General features: G+C 36.5%; 1 protein-coding gene across 1 annotated transcript in view; it reads left to right on the plus strand.

Annotated features, from left to right (window-relative positions):
• Positions 1 to 20,820, plus strand: part of LOC140141859 (uncharacterized) — a 155,809-nt gene that overhangs the window by 119,243 nt on the left and 15,746 nt on the right. The window contains exons 2-5 of the mRNA XM_072163729.1: positions 6,596 to 6,669; positions 9,950 to 10,024; positions 13,466 to 13,541; positions 15,761 to 15,789. Coding sequence (XP_072019830.1) covers positions 6,596 to 6,669; positions 9,950 to 10,024; positions 13,466 to 13,541; positions 15,761 to 15,789 — 254 coding nt within the window. The remainder of the gene's footprint in view (positions 1 to 6,595; positions 6,670 to 9,949; positions 10,025 to 13,465; positions 13,542 to 15,760; positions 15,790 to 20,820) is intronic.

Below are 20,820 nucleotides of genomic sequence, written 5' to 3' on the forward strand. Positions count from 1 at the left end.
CATATGCATAACAAGCCTGGTAGTTCCATGGTGTGAAATCAGTCATTGAAAATTTTGGATGGGAAACGGTGCATAAAAAGCTCTGATTTAACATTAATTATTATTCTTTCCGTCCAGTTTTACACTCTTTTTCCAGAGGTGCAGTTTTTCTCCTAAATTCAAGGAGTATCAATAATAGATACAATAGATAGATAGTAGATAAAATAAGACCTAGCTGATTGATGAAAATCGTTATAAATAACGAGCTGGCTGGCAGATTTGTTTCCTTCAAATAAACCACCACTATGGGCCACAATGGCCTCATCTCAGTGGCATAGTTCAATAACCTCAATCAAACAATCATAATACAAAATTTGACCTCAAGTTACAGAGTATTAGTTTTTGTACCCAAATTTTCAAAGGTCATTTAATGAATGTACAAATGTATTGGAGTTGAAGAACTGTGCCCTGATATATAAGCATGTTGTGGATCCTAGTGCACCATGCAAGAAAATGTTCAGTCAATTTTACACGAAATAATAATAATAATAATAATAATAATAATAATAATAATAATTATCGCGAATTTCAAACAAATCTAAATTATTTGATATCAGAAGGTTATTCCTCGTATTCAGAATGCAATTTGGTGTGTCTGATGTGCTCTCAGGTCCACAAAATACTGTGTGAACGTTGTTATCCGATTCCTTAAGCGCAAACAATTTCAATTGTGAACTTTTAGACCACAGTAGTGATAAAACACCATTGAAATGAAGTGGCTGCAACAATGTTTACTCACGAGAAGGCTCCAGCGTTGATGTCTCTTTCAGAATTGTTTATAAAGAGTAAAATCAGAAGGAAAATTTGTTAAAAAATATTGACCAAGTTATACGCAAATAACAACAAAAATAATGCGCAAGTTATTACTTTACTATTTGGATGTGACAATGCAAATACAAGAGAGATTAAATATTCCGTACAAAATATACAGAGATGAATATTCCCCCGTGTTATTTTCTGTCTCTTTTTTGTCCTCCTACTCTTTTCTACTTGTTCTTCTTGCTGTTGTTCTTCTTTCTGTCTTTCTCTTCTTCTATTTGTTTTCCTTTGTTTTCTCCTGGTCTGCTTTTATCTCTTACACATGTTCAAGACAATAAGGACTCGATATTACCACTTTCAATAGTATCGTAATCTTTGGCAATAATACAACTTCAAGTGAGCGCTATGGTGCTTCTATCAGAGGTAGTCTTGAAGAACGCCAAAGTTGCTCATGAATTGCATGATAAAGTCTGTATGTATGTGAAAACAGGATCTAATATCATCTTTACATGCAAACCTCTGTATGACAAAAAATATCTTTAAAACATAGAGAAATGTTTCTTCCGGCTTTTATCAAATAATGAATCATAAATATGTTGCAAGTATCATAGACAGATCATTGTTATAGCATAATGAATACTATGAATCCGGAATTAGGATCTGTTCCGACATACTATACTACAATCAAAAATAATAAACATAACGAATCAGATTTTAAAAATATTCTTTATTATATTTTTATCTTCTGCCAAAACGTATTGAGGCATGTTTTTATGGATTAAGTTCGCTGACTGCAAGACATTAAAGGGCCATTCAGAGATATTGTATATTTTTTTTCTTCTGCGACTATACCATCAAAAATCTCTTTTTATAATATCAAGTATGTCTAATCTGCTCAGACTCTGATCACTCAAGAATGATTAACTGCAAGTCCACTAACCGCCCGTCTGTAAAAAGCTTTTTTTCGGGCGGGGTCATCGTGGTCAATGGACTTTCCTGATTCGTCTTCCTTGAGCGATCAGAGTCTGAGTAGATAGTCTTGTAAACTAAGAAAACGTGGACTTGAATATCGCTGGAAGACGTATACCATGGAATGGTGCGTAATGGGAATTATGAGGGGAAGAGGTCTATTAGTACTTACCATGCTTCAACCAGTTTCCTGCATTTAATGTTCGAATAGGAAAATATGCATCTTGTTTCAGAGGTACTAAATAAGAATATGACCTACAATCCTGGTGGAAATTCGTTGCCACATCACCATTGTTGTTAAAGCATACACTCGCCAAAAGTTAAGTATGTGATATTTCTACATAATATTTGTACAATAGTTGAAAGTGCACATTCACCTTACAGTCTCCCTTTCCCTACCCACATTTTTCAATGTTGGAAGACTGTAATGTAGAAATGATGACGATGTTGTCCAAATCAACATTGCAAAAGTGTAACAAGGAAGGATCAATTAAATTAATGCTTTGGTGTGGCAACGTTTTTCGCAAGATTGTAGTTTTACAACACTAAATAAGAATCGTCTTGACAATAGCATTGTCTGTTGAGTATTGGTAATTCTTATCACAACCATGGCACAGTTCATTTTACTGATGTCTTTTATTCCTCCCTGGAAGCAAATACGTTTAGTTCACTGTCGTCTTTTGTGTCCCTTTCATTCTTCTCATCCTTCATGAAAGCACAAAGGTAATGTCTTTTCTCATAAATTAAATTAGAAGCATGATGAGCAAGCGGAAATGTTTTTTGAGAATCATTAAGCATACCCCGTGGCGCGTTGATAAAAACACATGTGCCTAGAATATAATGCAAGGCTGATGTGTTTGTCAAAAAGCTAGCCCGGTTAATAGTTCAGCGATGGTCTCTTATCGTTATTTCATTCCAATTTTCAAATAATGACATTTACGTAAGAAACAAGCGGAGTAGCCGTACTGTGTGTAAGACGTCACAGACCATAATTCCGATCGACTTGTATTCGTACGTTCATACGTCGGAATTCGAAATTCTGCAAATATAATTCACTTTCACGTACGCATATTCCACATCCACATCGCATTCGGTAGTAAATGAGTGAGAACGTGGAATGGCGGTTAGAGTGCTTGCTTCTGGTGTAGTTCATTCCCCGATGGGTCATCTTCTGTGTTATTGACATGGAGAAACGTGTATTGATTCCATTCCATTATTGATTTCTGCTTTCTCATTTTCCACGGCAAAATTAATTAAAGTTTTCAAAATAAAGCATAATAGATATCTGTATTTGGCGAGAAGAGATCTTGTTCAGCAAGTTTGTCTCGTAGTCAGTTTCAAAAAGAGTAGGATTTACCCGTGGCTGTCAAATTGTAGCCAACTATAATGAAAGACAAAGATAAAAAGACTAGTTTGCGTCTGACGTCACTGTCAATCAAATTCTCTACGATCCTTGATTGGCTAATAGCGCGTATAAGGAAGGTCGATTCATCTGGCTGGTGCCGATCGGAGAAAAGGAATAGCAGTGAATGGCGAAAAATACGTACACTTACAAGGCAAAAAGCAACTTTTCTAGGCATTGTGGACATGGTGCTTTCACCAAAGAAAGTTTCCTACTATTAAGACCTAACTTTTGAGATGGTTTGTATGTTTGATGGTGCAAAATTAACAATAAGGCGCCCGGTTTTACCGCCGTGTTCAGCAACTCATATCATCACGACACTTGTAAACAAACCGTGCTCGGAGTTTGATTGACAGATGACGTCAGACGCAAACTAGTCTTTTTATCTTTGTCTTTCATTATATGTCTGTCCTAATTCGTCTAGATCAGCCATACGCAAACTACTATGAGAAACCAGGTATCAACTAAATTGATATAAAGGGCGTTGGCTCTTATTAAATACTTGTTGTGCAAACGAGACCGTTTACACTCGGGCCTTGCTCTTTGTTATGCTAAAACCTTTCCCTATTTCACGTGCTCAAGTCCGTTTCTACACAGGTGAATGCATGAACATGAAAAGATTTCACGACTATTTTGTGCGGACTAAATATCACATTAGTATACTCAGGGAATGTAATAGACCCTATGCAATAAACCAACCGGAACGGTATAACAATTGAAATGCCAGCCATGATGGAGGACACTTCTTAGTTATCTTAAGATGACAGAGGGACATATCTCTAGATCGATTTCACAACCATTCACACCTATCATCTGTTTTATTGTATTATCGTCCGAATTGCCCTGTTGTGCCTTATGGAGACACAATTTTATTTAAGTGAGGATGACTCTGTCATAAGTGACGTAGTATTGCATACCGTCTATCGGTAGAGTGGTTGGAGGAGAGCAGACAATAATATCATTTGTAAAAATCATCACTTTTTTGCTATACATAATATTAATATAGATTTACGATAATAGATGCCAAAACTCAACTTTGAGCTTTCTTTTTTAATAACTTGAAATTATAGTTTATTTTGAAGTATACTGTTAATACTATGAACCTCGTGTATTTTTTAAGAAATGAAGAACAATAGGAAAACAAATCACTGCGATATGTCGCGTGTAGCGATCGCCCTACTTTGTACCGTGCTATATCCCTGGCACCATCAGGATTTCGTAAAACACCCTGAGGCATCGAAATGTTTTTCAAAAGACGAGAAATTTCCAGAAGACGCTTCTAAGATTTATTTAGTGTGATTTTAAAGCATAGATTCTAAAGTAGTGAAATAATATTCGTAAGAGCAATTGACCAGTAACATGTCACTTGCAATTTGGAGCTTAATGATTGGGTAATTAAAATAAACTAAATGGTAGTCGTCAATCTCGCATCCAATATCTGCTACCATGCTTTTAGATGTCTGCGTCAGTGATTTGAATGATATAGCAACTGGTTTTACTCATGAAATTTACAAGACTATACTGCTCTATAAAATATTGATTGATCAGAATCCCTGCAAGAACCAATAATTCTGCAACAATTTTTGAACATTGACACTATAATTATAGCCAGAGGTGTCCAATGGTATATAAAATCTCAACTTTATTTGTAAAAGTGGAGAAAAAGAATGATAATCAGAATTGAATATCATGGCACTGCTAAATACTATAGGCATGTTTGACCTCTTTTGAAGTCACTTTCGTCTGAATTCCAGATACTTGCAAAAATGTCAAGATGATTTAACCTGATAAAATATTTCAAATTAAACTTGTCTATTCCACTCACAACCAATGAGTTGAAAATAAACGTCCTCATTTTAAACATTAAACGTTGTAAATCAATTCTCAGGCGCCATGTTTTTAGGAAAAGAAAGTTAGATGTCGTTCTCAGAGGTGCGTCAAAAGCGTGAGCTTCCCTCATACGGTATGTGTTCCATTTACACCGGTAGTCAACATCATCTTTAATAAAGTCACTTGAGGGAGTTGGGACGCCTGTGACGTACCGATGCAACAAGATGATTTTACCACTTACCAAGTTACCATCAAGTGTCTTTATCATACTTTCAAATTTGATAAAGAGTAGACTGAGATGTCCCTATGGAGGGATCCTAGAATACTATGTTGATTTTCTAAACCTACTTTCATTTGGTTTCACATAAAAATATAATTATATTGCCTTTGTTACTGAAATACCCATTAGGTACGATTCTAACGTAAAGATTCTTCGATGACTATGTATTGGAAAATAAGTTTGTTTTCGTGTATATTCAGTTTATTACACAAACCGTGAAAGTAATAAATATCAGGATCAAGAAGAAAATTACAGCCTTTGTACCTCATAGATAAAGCTGAGGCCGAAATTCATCTTGAGACATCGGTAAAATATGATGGCGGTTGTTTGGACTGTCACTTGAATGGTAAATTATTGATGAAGTACAGTTATTACCGTTTGCGATCGAGAGGGTCAATTTGAGTAGGTCGTTTTGTTTTTCTCCTTCAAAGAGAGCTAAAGAAAATGGGAACTTGTTGACACAAAATTAAGTCTGGGTCTTCTGTATTGAGAAATTGACTTGGAAATACCGGGCTTTTGTTTTTTCTATAAACCTCCAACTATTTGGAGTTCGCAATATAATTATATGCACCAAAAAGGTCAATTTCCAATGGCATTTCAATGACCGCATTCAACAATCATAGTTCGTATTAAAGTTGACTTGGAGTTGTGGAGTATGATGGGGTTTTTTTGTACCCAATTCATTCCAAGGTCATTTATGAATGTCATCACCCTCATAACAAAAGCCTAAGTCATTATTGTATGTTTCTCATTTGCAATTTTGATTTTCTGAGTAATAAACCCATAATAATAATAATTTCCAGCCGCATTCTTCATTAACTTGTGGAATACATCTCTTTTGATGTATTGCACAAGTTAATGAAGAATGCGGCTGGAAATTTGATTAATTATGGGTTTGTTACTCAGAAAATCTAAATTGCAAATGAGAAACATGTAATAATGACTTAGGCAGTTTTATTATGAGGGCGACGATGTACAAGTATATAACAGGGGTAAAGAACTGTGTCATGGTAGATGAGATTGTCCGAGATCCTAATGTCGGTATGTAACAAAGACATACTCTTCGATAGCACGATTTTAAATGGTATCATTTTCTTCGGCACAGCAAAACCGGCAGCAATATGTGTAATTGCAGGACGCTGGTATGACTGAGACCATTTTGACAAAAATACTGTACATGCATCTCCTGAGGTAAAGTCACATGCAGATCTATGATATCTGGATACGTAGCACTCACTCTGGACAAAATGCAGTATAACCTCCCAGTTAAAGCAGATTTAGATATTAAATTCCATGTTTTGTTTCTTTTTTCTCAGGGGTCCTACCACAGATAACGCCAGAAGAACCTGCAAAATCATCCACAGAAGACAAATATGATTTCTTAGACCATGTAAGTACACTACATACGCAAGCACTACCCACACCCATTGGCTTACAACTACCACATGACGTCAATGCTTCCCGGGCAATGAGTCTTGAAAACTGGTGGGGGTGGGGGGTCCTGGGGACTGAAAAAAGTTTCTGAAAAGTCTAAAAAGTGGTTTATTTTGATGCCTTCACCATAGATCTTCAAATCGCCAAATGCTTTAATTGGTTTTTGCAAATGGGAAAATGGTTACGGAATAAGGTTGTACGGAAGTGGTGCTTCGATGAAAATCTTGCACTGACTCGGGAATTGCATCTTGCACTGACTCAGCGACTCATGAATATCAATTGCAATAATAATTTATGGTCCCGTGGTTACTCCATAAAGGACATAATGACATTAAACAACACACAAGACAATGTTTTTGGTGTAATTCGAGGTCATCCGGTGCCATTATGAGACCTTTCTTTCTCTTTGAGTCCTCAAGACCTAAAATGACGTTTGTCTTTAACTAAGGCTGGTAATTTCTCCAACCACCATTTCTCAGATACCTTGCAGAAACCAATATAAACATGATAAAGGCATCGGGACATTTTATGGACAAAGTATATCTTATGGGATGGATATAGGGAGAAAGGGAAGAACTTGTATGAATCTGTATGCAGGGGTGGATGGATGTACATGGGAGATGGGCTGTGTGGTGAGGAATGGGAATGTGTGGTGGGGGTGTTGTGAGTGGGGGTGTGCGGGGGCGTGGGGTATCCAGATGTCCAATCTTGTACTTTAATACTGACAAAGGTTACTGGAGAATGGAAATTACCCCGTATTTTATTTTGTGTGGTGGTCCAATGAGAGGAAAACGTTTACTTTAGCCGACTAGAATTAAGATGAAAATAGGAGAAGTACGGCCCCTATCTTGAAACTATTAAACACGGCAGAACAAAATCGACATGCGTGGCTGTTGAAGAACTAGTGGATTCGCCCTGCTATCACGGCAATGTCTGACTCGAAGATATAGGGATGATAACGCTGCGCGCGAATATTAAAGTGTTTACTTTGGAAATCCGTTCGGCAGAAACGAAGTACCTTAGTGTACAAAATATTCGGATGCCTTAATTACCGCAGATCGTCAAATCGGAAAATGGTTTATTTGGTTTCTGCAATGTATCAGGAAAATGGTTACGGAATAAGGTTGCACAAAAGTGGTGCTTGGGCGAATATAACAGTCAAAGATGGCCGACGTCCTGCACTAAGGTGAGGGGACTAACGTATTTCAATTGCAATAACATGGTCCCGCGGTTACTCCATAATGGATATAAAGACAAGAAAACGAGCAAGGTACACCAACTTGATGTGGGGAAACAAGTAAAATACAGACTAGACAATAAGCAGGGGGGGGGGGCAAAACAGCTTAAATGTAGGCATTAGAAGTAGGTAAAGTTCGATAGCCAAAAATTACCGGTTCCAAGCCTCATTAAAGTGCTAAACCTGCATAAACAACAAGGATCAATGGGAATACAATGGTACACTAGAACAAGTGATGCAAATCATTGTGAACATAAACAGACTCGGTAAACCACACAACCAACGTAGGCACAAAAACAGGCAAAGTTCGATGGCCAAAAATTGCCAATTTCAGGGGCCACAGAAGTGTCAGCAAAACAGTACAAAAGTACACTGGAGCAGACAAACAAAACCAAATACCTTGCAGAAGCCAATCAAACCATTTGGAGACCATTTTTACATGGTAAAGGCATCTGGACATTTTATGGACTAAAGTTTCTACCTCCCTGTCGTCTTTTGTCCCTGTAAGCACTGGGCTCCACCACAGGTGACACCATCCATCCCATTGCTTCACCTAATTTACTTTCACGCAAAGCACATTGCCATTTAGTACGTAATATGAATTCGACAGAATATTGGATGAATGTTCAAAACATCACCTCGGGTGATATCAGAGTTAAGGTTAGGGTTAGGATTAGATTCCCGCGTGCATATCTATATCTACGTCGTATATCGAGGGTTGAGAAAAAGAAAGCCTTAACTTACTTTGGTTTTCATTGTGAGTTAAAGCTTTCTGGTTTTGGACTATCGGCCTGTAGCTGTACAAACAAGCATCTAAAAGCACAAGAATTATACCAAATTTACCAATTATCTACTTTCATGTTACAAATTGTTCCATCCATTTACTTGCGGATACTTCCTTTTAAAATCGCGGCATTGAATTAAACCGTGTTTACTAGATTTAAAAGCTTTTCTAGTATAGAACCTTTCCTTTAATCAGTTAATGCTTTCAAATTTACCAAATGTATTTGTACGTATAGTTGCATGAGAAGGAAAGACAAATCGAAATCGTGTGTGAAAAGCTCTCAACCCATGGCTCAATCCCTTGATGCAACAAAGTATATGTTAACAAGACTGAACTGCGAAAATTACAATTTGGAGTAGTAGCGAGGGAGCGAAGTGGAATATTGTCAGTTGCACAATCTTGATACAACACAATGATACATAACAGTTATTTGTGGAGGACAATTCAATTTCCAATGAAGAGATTCAATTTGATTGGTTACCATTGGTTACCAATGGGATGGATATGGAGATAGGGAAGAACTATGAATCTCTATGTAGGGGTGGATGGATGTGCGTGGGAGATGGGCTGTGTGGTGAGGAATGGGAATGTGTGATGGGGTGTTGTGAGTGGGGGTGTGCGTGTGCGGGGGCGTGGGGTATCCAGATGTCCAAGCTTGTACTTTAATACTGACAAAGGTTACTGGAGAATGGAAATTACCCCGTATTTTATTTTGTGCGGTGGTCCAAAGTGAGGAAATCGTTTACTTATATGAGTGCCAATATGAGTAGGAGAAAGGGAAGAACCAGTATTAACCTGTACGTAGGGGTGGTTGGATGTGCGTGGGAGATGGGGATGTATGCTGGGAGATTGGGATGTGTGGTGGGGGTGTTGTGAGGGTGTGTGTGCGTGTTTGGGGGCGTGGGGTATCCAGATGTCCAAGCTTGTACTTGAGAATGGAAATAACACCGTATTTTTTGTGTGGTGGTCCAAAGAGAGGAAAACGTTTACTTTAGCCAACTAGAATTTAGATGGAAAATAGGAGTTAAACCTAAAGTGTGTGGGTGTGGGGTGTATGTGTGTGGTGCGGGGTTAAGGGGTGCGTACGTGTGATTGTGTTTGGAGATGATCTTGTGAATATTAGAGGCTTTGTTTGAAGAGTTGTGTGTGCGACTGATGTGTGGACAGATTTTGTATCCTAAGATAAGCATCTGTTTGATTTATTCCTCTCAACAGATCAGTGCCTCAAAACTTGAATGCCTATTACAATTTGTAGAACAACCCGATGTCAAGCTACAGTGTATTGATAAGGTAAGTCAAGCTACAGTGTATTGATAAGGTAAGTCAAGCTACAGTGTATTGATAAGGTAAGATTATTGGCTTCTATTCATTGGGCTCACTGTTGATTGATATCAATATCTATCAGATTACGTCTACTCGTGTTCGCTATTGCGCCTTTAAAATTGAGAAAGATTGTATATGTAAGATACGATCATCTGCTGAACTTTACACAAATTGGAAAGATATTGCATGAAAGATGGGTAAATTTTAACAAACACAATGAAAAATTATTTTAATATCAAGGATATATTACGTAAATACTTCCATTTAGTGTCAATCAAGTTTTCACAGTAATGTACGCATAGGTCACAATTAACAGCACATACAATTTTTTAATACACTATATAAATGAACAAGATAAGTCCATCAAAAAATACTACCATGCCTCTTCCCTTGTTTTTTTTGATATACCGAGCATTACGGGGCATCTATAGTTAGAGTATGGCAGGGGTGTTCTATATATGCAAATTGCGTATTTGACCGCGGTGTAAAGCCCGGGTGAATACAAATAGTGATGTTTTGAGGAAGCGATTGTAACGAGACACCAAACTTTATTAAAAATTGTGGGCATCATGGCAATAGTGGCATAAATACGCAGCATTCTCATGTAACTTGAACCATGTGTTTGTAGGTAAAAATAATGACAAATCTTCTGTTGTTTTAGATGTCTATAATAATGAAGGGAAATGCCACAACCTTTTGTGACACTTCCCTGGATAACTCTCAGAGAGGACAACAATACTGCGCCTTATTCTTGTAAAGGCAATCCTTTAATTCCTGCACAGAAATTGAATGTAACATATGCGACCAATGAGCAAACTGGTGCTTACATACGACATCAGTATAATAAGGAACTGTGCTGGTGCATAAAAGCAAAGTATCCAGGTTCATAAAATTATTATTCTGATTTGTAAACTGACGTAGGCTTTCCTTTTCTTGGACATTCCTGCAAAACCTATAAAATCATAGTCGAATCCAACGAGCCAAGTCATGGTCAGGATTTGGTCGGCCATTATTGGGTCCGCAGCACCAAACTGGTGTTGTGACTGCCCAATTGGGTCGATTAAAGCCGCTTAAAATTCGATGTTAGATTCTTTTGTGTTGTAAACTGTCATGAATTCTTTTGTCTACGGGTGATAGAATCCAGTTTAAAATACCCTCCAAAGCCGCATCATTTCACATTTTAGGTGAGATGGAGCCGACGGGGACCCAGCTATGGCTGCCATTGAGGTGTAGGAATGCGTGAAATTGGATTCGTCTATACACACATAACTCCTAACATCCCTCCAATACTGTCTCTCCACACACATGTACTGCATTCTGATTTTCTAAGGTATAATGTTAGGGTAAGGGTTAGGTTAAGGGTTAGAGTCTAATTCCATACACTCTAAATAAAAAATTATTCAATTCTGAGTAAAAAGGGGACAGTTCAGCAGATTGAATTACTTGGTATCAACGTTGAATATATTATTACTCAATGTTAATAATAATTGTGTGCTAATTGAGGGGAGTTTTCCCTTTTTACTCAATATTGAGTAATTTAATTTACAATGTAGGCTGTATATTCAGGGTGCGCAAGCAGTTGCAGTTGGTATTTTATATACGCGTCAATATTGTAAATTTCCTTATAGCTTTCCTTAATAATCCCAGCCACAAAGAGACGATAGACGAATACTAGTTCCAATTAAACACTGCAAAGAATTAAAAGCTGTTTAAAATATATTGGACAAATGTTTCAAAAACACATAGAATGTCTGCTTTATATCTACATTATAACCGCGGTATCCGCTAAATGTAAATAGAAACAAAATGTTCAATTGTGATACGATTTTACATAACAAGAAAAACGTAGCTATCATTTAAAAAAAATGAGTCTAGAAATCCCGCATATCTAAATGAAAATTCACATTGCGATCAAACCGGCAACTTGTATCGTAAAATGCGCAGATCAATCATTCATAATGGTATTTGACCAATGATGTGTGATGTGTCGATTTTGTTTCTAATGGAAATGAATCTGGAAGAATGTAAAATAGCTACGTGCCATCTGGCACAGTTTCTTTTATGAACTTCGTGTTACCAAACCGAATACATTGTTCACTCTCGCAATAAGCGACTGATCGTTCTTTTTGTAATGACGTGGGTTGTTAGCTCTTGCATCGATAAGTACGACCAAGTTTATTGGACAAACAGTAATGTTTTCTATTCGCTATAGCTTGAAGTATAAAGTCAGCTATAGAAAGAAAAGCATGTCTGCATATCGACCCAATTTCCTCTGATCATCCTGATTGATTAGTTCCTTGTCACACGCGATGTCAAGTCAAATGAGATGTTGCCCAAAATCCATTTTGAAGCCATTTTAAAATTGTGGACGCCACATATACCATAATCGTAACCTTAACCCTAATTTTGTAATCCTAACCCTAATCCTAACTCTAATAGCCATAACCCCTGACCTAATCGTTTGAGGTGATGCACAGTGTCACCGACCCTATATCTTCATGGTAGAAATCGCCATGGTAGGTTGAATCCACAGCCACGATTGGCCATTTGGTTCAAACCTTTGAAGCTCTTTGAGACGAATAATTAGTCGAGGGACATGACTAAGGCTACTCACAATAGCCGGGTAATTGATCTTGGTTGTGCGTGAATAAGCTTGTATACCCCATTGAGGTCAATGGTCATCGACTTTTATACTGCCTAGTAGTGAGTGCAGCTGTACTACACGATGTAGTCCATACAGGACCAACGCAATATAAAATTAGAGTTTTGGTCCGATTTTGAGTTCAAAGCGCACGGCCAATTTTCAAAGCGCATTCTAGCGACCATCATATCTGTTCAACACGTATTTTCAAGTGTATGAGACCACATCTGGTTTCTTGAGAAAATTCATTTACGGAGATATTCATCATTTTCTAACCCGGTATCCGAAGATTTTCGTCTGATATCAAAATCGTGCATAGCAATTCACGTGTATCGATCCCGTGTATTCATTTTAATGTCTCTGCTGCACCAAATAATTATTAGCCAGGCGGTGTCGGTGTGTGATGGTAACTATAAAGCTTGCCTCATTTTTCATAATATTGTTTAAACGCCACCGAAACTGACCTTATGGAACCTCTAAGAAAATAAATGAATTAAAAATATGAATATTTTGGTGCTACACACAACAATGTTGTTTTTCCTCTTTAGCCTTCAAATTGAGACATTTATTTCATTCCCTGTGCTCAATGGGGAAAGATATATTGTACAATATTTTTGTTTGATAATAAGGATAAAAGGTTCACCAACACATCTGGACTGTCCACACATCTTATCTATCATAACACTTCCCACCAAGTTGCAGACGACAATATGATACAAAACATAAGTTGAATGTACTTGTAATCATGCATTTTATTCAATTTTCAGCTTTTTGGAGATGATCGATCACAATATCTTTTAGATGAATTGCAGGAAGAACTTGCCGCTGGCTTTGTTCCTGAAGGTAAGACATTCTGATTTGCATATTTGTTAGATTTTTACACAAGAACGTCAAGCTGTGATGAAATGAAAGTAATGAAGAAGGAGACGGTCTATATGCTTCACCCTAGCAGGGCGTAAGACTATGTCAGTTTGCTCGAGCCCCAAATACGTCATGAAATGAAAGTACTCATATTTGAATTTCCTGTCAATTTTGGTAAAATACGTTAGAAAATATCAAAAGCTATCACATAGTGGTTACCATGACTGCAGGGCAACCACTGAAAGCTCACTCGTGTAGATAGGTTTATTTGGCAATTGAAAGACAAAATGTGCTAACCCATGTGAAAAGACGTTTTGATATTGACATGTTTTGAAAGCTTGTCTAAATTCGGATAGTTTATATACGGTAAAGAAATGTGGGGATTGAGTGGATGTCTTTCTATCAGATAACGGTGGCATCGATCCCACAATGCATCATACATACAGTACCTATATTATGTATTGCGTTGCATTACCTTACCTTACGTTACATTGCATTGCATTGCATTGCATTGCATTGCATTGCATTGCATTGCATTGCATTGCATTGCATTACCTTACCTTGCGTTACATTGCATTGCATTACATTCCATTCCATTCCATTCCATTCCATTCCATTCCATTCCATTACATTACATTACATTACAGTGCATTGCATTGCATTGCATTGCATTGCATTACGTTACCTTACCTTGCGTTACATTGTATTACATTACATTGCATTACATTACATTACATTACATTACATTACATTACATTACATTACATTGCATTACATTACATTGTTACATTACATTACATTACATTACATTGCATTACATTACATTACATTGTATTACAGTGCATTGCATTGCATTGCATTGCATTACGTTATTGCCTTACCTTGCGTTACATTGCATTACATTACATTGCATTACATTACATCACATTACATTACGTTACGTTACATTACGTTGCATTACATTACATAACATTAAATTACATTAGATTGTGTCAAATTACAATACACAGTATACATTACATGTATATCACAACGTCAACCGAAACATATTTTAGCGAATTTAGCCTATAGAGAACGTGGCATTATGAAGAATGAAAACCTGGAATCGAGGCCAGAATTTAGACTGAAAATCTTTACTATTATTACTATTATTAACATTTCTCTACAGCTTATTGTTGATTTCCGCTGTGTATCTTGGGATATCAAAGTGAAACTATGGCTGACATTCATGATGCGATGTGAAAGACCTGGACTGACGATTTTGATTCAAAATCGATCAGTTATTTCACCTTCACCACTAGGCTTCCTTCAATACGGCCTCAATATAATTATACCGACGTCAGGTCCCACAAAACCCCAGGTCCTAGACTCGTTTCACGGAATTCTATATTTTTATGACAATACAGGGTGAATCAAAATAAAGTAAATAGTTTCAAAAATGCCACTGAATTAAAAAAAAAAGAGTAGGAGGTATTTGGTCAATATGGTATAGTTGATAGCTGTATCAACATCTTGTCCTCCTATAACTGTAAAATCACTGGCGTGTGACCATTAATAAGGAATCAGTGGCTATTTTAATTCGTGAGCCGAGTAAAATGCACACACCAGTGATTTTACAGTTGTGGGTGGACAAGATGTTGATTCAGCTGTCAACTAAAGCATTTCGACCAATTACCTCATACTTTTTTTTATTCTAGTGTGTTTTTGTTTCAAACTGTTTACTTTACTTTGATACACCCTGTATAGCGAAACCTATAATGTTAAGAAATCGTTATAGTCTCAATGACTCAGCTTTAGTTTACTTGTATTTGCTTGTTTCATATGAATACGAACAAAAAAGGATGATTTTGTCATAATTGCAACTCCGTAAATATGGTGAATGCCTTTGAAATAAAGTTCGCCTACGGGAATGAATGATACGCATTTCAAATATGCTCCCATAATAGCCTATAATTTTAATGATATTACAAATTCAATTACTAAATTAACTTTCCCGGATCATTTTAATCGCTTTTATGGCATGGCAGGTAAACACTCCACTGTGTATGAATACTTATAAGTACTCATTCACCCTTGATTATGACAAAGCGCATCAATTTAGTATTAATTAGCCATTGATTGTAAATTAAGTCTCAAATTATCAATGTTCTGTAACAAATTCAACCAAAATCTTAATTATGTTTGTTTTCAATAAATTGCAGCATTAACTACGGGAGCAGCTGGAGACAATGTAAGTATACACTCATAAAGATTTAATGTTAGCTATATAATAAGAAAGTGAGTAGTATGTCGAAAATGTGGATTTTGGGTTATTGGCAATTAAAACGGATGATGAATTCGACTGTTTTCACTTAGAAAACCAATCTTAGAATTATATACTTTCAGTGGAATTTGATCAAAACTGTTATGTATAAAGATGATATTCGCTTAAATACACTAGTGCATTTGTTTAATCATGGATATTACCGATACGTTTACACTTCTAGAAAATTCTGTACATTTACGGAGATCCATGGTGCAAATACCGTAAAAATTTGCATCCAAGCATATGTGCCTATTAAAAGGTCATATATATTGCTCGGACAACATCATATCATTGGCAAGCTAATATTATGAGGACAATGAAAATGAATCCTTTTTTGAGAAAATAAGACGTTTAAAATTGATATTCCGCAAAAACAATTTAAGCGGTGAGTTCCTTCGAACGAGCCAGATTTGACCTAGAAAAAAGTTGACGTCATGAAATGAGATGTGCCTGCGTTGAGAGAAGGGACTGTAAACGCTCTCAATGCACAGAACGTATACTGTTGTTGTTCTTAGAAAAAAAACTCTGAATCAAGTATTACAAATTTATTGGTTTTTAAACATATGGATAAAATCAACCGCTTCTTTTCTATACATTTAGTAAATTGTGATATTACAATTCATTAAATTCAATCAACAACATGAGAAATATTTGGACTAAAAAATAAAAAAATATTTTGAGCTTAGAATTGAACGTGATCAATCTGAGACTAGTAGATCAGGTATACTAGTCTCAGTGATCAATATTGCATTTATTATGCAAATAAACAATTTCTATGAGACGGTAGCTAACCTTTGTTGACATTTGAAGGTCGCGCATTTATACATGAATCATAGATCATCTAGATGATCTATGCATGAATGAACATAAAAAGAGCTCTACATGGTGTCCCAGAAAAAATTACCGGGCGAATGAATTTGGACGGAAGTCGAGAAATAAACATCAGAATCCAGAAATCTAAAAATCAGCGTGTAGCCCATCTTATTCTGCATTTTATACGCAAATTTGACAGGAATCGGTTGACTGATTGCGAAGAAATGAGCGATTACATAACGCATGTGTCAATTCACTTCATTCCAAGTTTGGAAGAAAGATCATTCAGCACAATGCGAACTATAGTGGTTAACTGTCAATGGGCTTCATCTTTTATTCGGTGAAATCCGTTTTGTTCTTTTTAAACATCTGTTTCTTGCAAAACATTTAATTAGGTTTTGTTCAAATTTGAAAACCTGCACGATATTGAAAATGGAGGCTTGCATGTAAGATGATGCTCGGTACATGTAAATAACTTTTTTCGTTAATGTTGATATAAATGTTGCATAAAGAATTATTGCATAAAGTATTTTTGCTGGCTTAAAAAATTTCTCACACACATTCATGATTTGGAATATTTCTAAGAAATTGTAATGCTAAGTTTAAATCTTTTAAAACTTCAACATTAATTGCATGGTATCAAAATCATACGTAAAGCTGTAAGCACTTGATCATTGTCACTCTTGGCTTAAATGTTCTTTGGAAAGTTAAAATATAACATAATTATTTGCACAACCTAAAGAACTAAAGTTGGAAAGCTTCCAATTGCAGAAATCAAAGTTTTTTCGGACAAACTGCTATTTATCTTCAGTGAAAGCATGAATAACATAACACCGTCGGATTATAAAATAGATAATTTAATGAGATACACAAACTTTAGAAAGCGGTGAGCGAGTATGAAAAAAGTGCCTGTTGATCAAACTTGGAATGAACTGCATTGATGCAGTTCATTATGGAATCGTTAATTTATTCGCAACCAGTCAACCGAATCAAATAAATTTTCGTATGTGATGCACAATAAAATAGGCTATGTGCTACATTTTCAATTCTTTGATTCTGATGTCTATTTCTCGAATTACGTCCAATTTTATTTACTCGGTAATTTTTTCTGGGACACCCTGTATAGCTCATATGTTATCGTGATCATAGGGGAAGGGCGGGTAATCCCACTTTTGATATTGGTATGGTTTATTCTTACGTTGTTTTAATGTGTAGTAATATGCTTAAATGAAAAGATGTTCGGGATTTCCCCACTCTCCCCTATAGTATCCGCTTCATTTACTTACGTCATCAGCCCGCTGCCTTGAAAATTAATTTCGCTTCGAACGGGGGAAGGACTCGTACGAGCCCGAACTTTACCAACACAATTTCTCCTTTTTTCAGGAGAAATACGCATAAAACAATTGCAACGAGTGTCAACTTGTAATGTAATAATTATTCTCTTCGAATGGAGTTAAACTTGTTTTTGCAATAGATATGCCCTTTAATAACGAGTTGCTCGGACAAGAATGACGTAAAATGGGGAGCCTTGCTTTTAAATTTGGTTGGTGCATGTGGGGGTACGCGGAGGTGTGGTTGGGGTGGGTGTCACCGGGTATGGGCTGTGTGGGTACGTTTGTATTTTCCTGCAACCGTGGACTTTGGCCAGGATACACTTCGTATAAATGCAGACACATGTCAACAGAGGACGTTCTCGGTAATACCGGAAGCCATGTATAAGCGTGTAAAAATACCATGAATGCATTTGCCGGTAAGAAGGTAGAGCCCTCGCTTTTAAAACGTCTAAGACGTCCACGATTAGGCGGAAAATTTCAGTACATGCACGTCCTCATTTGACGGTGTGTGTATTACATATGTCCTCGTTTGCAGAAGAATATAAGTATGGGGTGGCGGGGTCGGAATATTTACAGAATTTGTACTTTTAAATGCAACATTGAACCCTCTTGAAATAGCGAAAATGACTAATTTTACATAGAGCTCCGCATGGCACTCTAGCACAATTAAACATGAAATCACAAGTGGAAACATGAAATGGGCTATTCCAGAAAATAAGTGCACACCCCCTATAGAGGAGTGAATTTAAAATGAGAGAAAAGCTCGGATTTCCAAGCTTATCTCTCTACAAAAGTCTGGATTTCCGGTCACAAATAATCAAAGAAAAACCCGGATATCCGTATTCTTCATTAAAAAGTGAAAATAACCCGGAAATTTTATCCACTTTCATGTTGAAGTTGCAGAATTTCAACTACATTTTGTACAGAAGGGTATAGAGGAGTGGCATTAAATACGAAGAAAATATCCGGATTTTTTAGTGACAAGTGGGTAAAAGCCCGGATTTCCAAGGGGTATAGAGGAGTGACATCAAATATGTTGAAAAAATCCGGATTTTTTAGTGCAAGTGTAAAAAAGTCCGGATTTCCAAGGGGTATAGAGGAATGACATTAAATATGTTGAAAAATTACGGATTTTTTAAGTGACAAGTGTCAAAAAGTTCGGATTTCCAAGGGGTATAGAGGAGTGACATCAAATATGTTGAAAAAATCCGGATTTTTTAGTGCAAGTGGGTAAAAGCCCGGATTTCCAAGGGGTATAGAGGAGTGACATCAAATATGTTGAAAAAATCCGGATTTTTTAGTGCAAGTGTAAAAAAGTCCGGATTTCCAAGGGGTACAGAGGAATGACATTAAATATGTTGAAATATTCCGGATTTTTTAAGTGACAAGTGTCAAAAAGTCTGGATTTCCAAGGGGTATGTATATAGGAGTGGCGTTACAATGTAGATACGATGAAAATGTCCTGATTTTTTAGCGACAAGTAGGACATGTTCAGATTTCCAAGGGTACAACCCCCGGGGGGTACAACCCTTGTTGAGGAGTGGCATTCAATATGTTCAACTATAGTCTATTTTATAATAGAAGAAAAATGTTTTGGGGTGATAGACATTCTAATTGTGATAAAAGCAACAATGTGAGGGGGGGGCTTGAATACAGTATTTGTATTATTACTTTAGCTACAGCCTACCCCGGCAGCCTACATGGTCGATTTTTTTCTGGTTTAAAAGTTTAGGACTTACACCTATAATTTCTCGTTATTTTTACATATTAAATAAATTCCATTTTTATTTTAACATGATTGTGAATTTAATCAAAATGTGTGTGTTATTTTTTTATTGAAGTTATGGGCTACTACTAAAATACTATTGAAAGTGTTTTAAAATTCCTTACTTATCTGATCAGGCGTCTGTTTTGGAAATGGGAGCAGTTGTTTTGCAATACTTTAACCTTGAGCCAACCACTATTTGACCTCTGAAGCTCTTTGATACTTGTAGCGGGGAAATTTGATTTTTTAAGGTTGGGTCCTACTGGAGTATTTGCACTGATGCAATGTACATTATTAAATATACATGTACTAGTACTTTCTATATTAGGGCCTATTATTGGAAATGAAATGAACAGCACTGTCCATGACATTATGCTTTTGGCATTTTGCATTAATATTTCATATATTATTTATTTACACCTAATACATGTCATATGAATTTGTTTGGAACAATTTCCATGAGGAAGTTTTTTGCAAACAGGGGTGAATATAGAAGTTTCCGAGGGAAGTTCTCATTGCTTGAACATTAGTGATGAAGGGTAGGACTATTTCCAATTCCAGAAAAACAGTGCTACATCTATAATATTTGGGATAATTATTATCCTGTTTTGCCAACATGTCACATACTACATGTATAGAAGCTCAAAGCTCCTCCATTTTTTGAAAACTCAGATGAGAAACATGTCTTGGCCCAAGTGTTTCTGCCCTGATATTAAAGCCTTTTTATTTAAAAGGTGCCCCATGAAAGTGCTTCCTCTTTACTACTTCGGCTTGCAACACCCCCCCCCCTTTCAGCTTGGTTATCATTTATAAACACATTGCAAACACTTTCTTCAAGCTAGGGGTAGGGCTTTAGGGAAATAACAAACTTAAATATTTGTGGACCTCCGCCAATTTTATAATGGCATGGACGTCACTGTTGACAAACACTTTGCAATTGCAATTTTACACAGAAACGAATGTTAAAAAAAACCACAATAACTACACTGCAAAAAAAGTGTTCAACATTAGAACACCACCTGTGCAAAATTTGACACACTGTAT

This window comes from Amphiura filiformis, chromosome 20 (genome assembly GCF_039555335.1).
Source record: "Amphiura filiformis chromosome 20, Afil_fr2py, whole genome shotgun sequence".
Taxonomy (NCBI): domain Eukaryota; kingdom Metazoa; phylum Echinodermata; class Ophiuroidea; order Amphilepidida; family Amphiuridae; genus Amphiura; species Amphiura filiformis.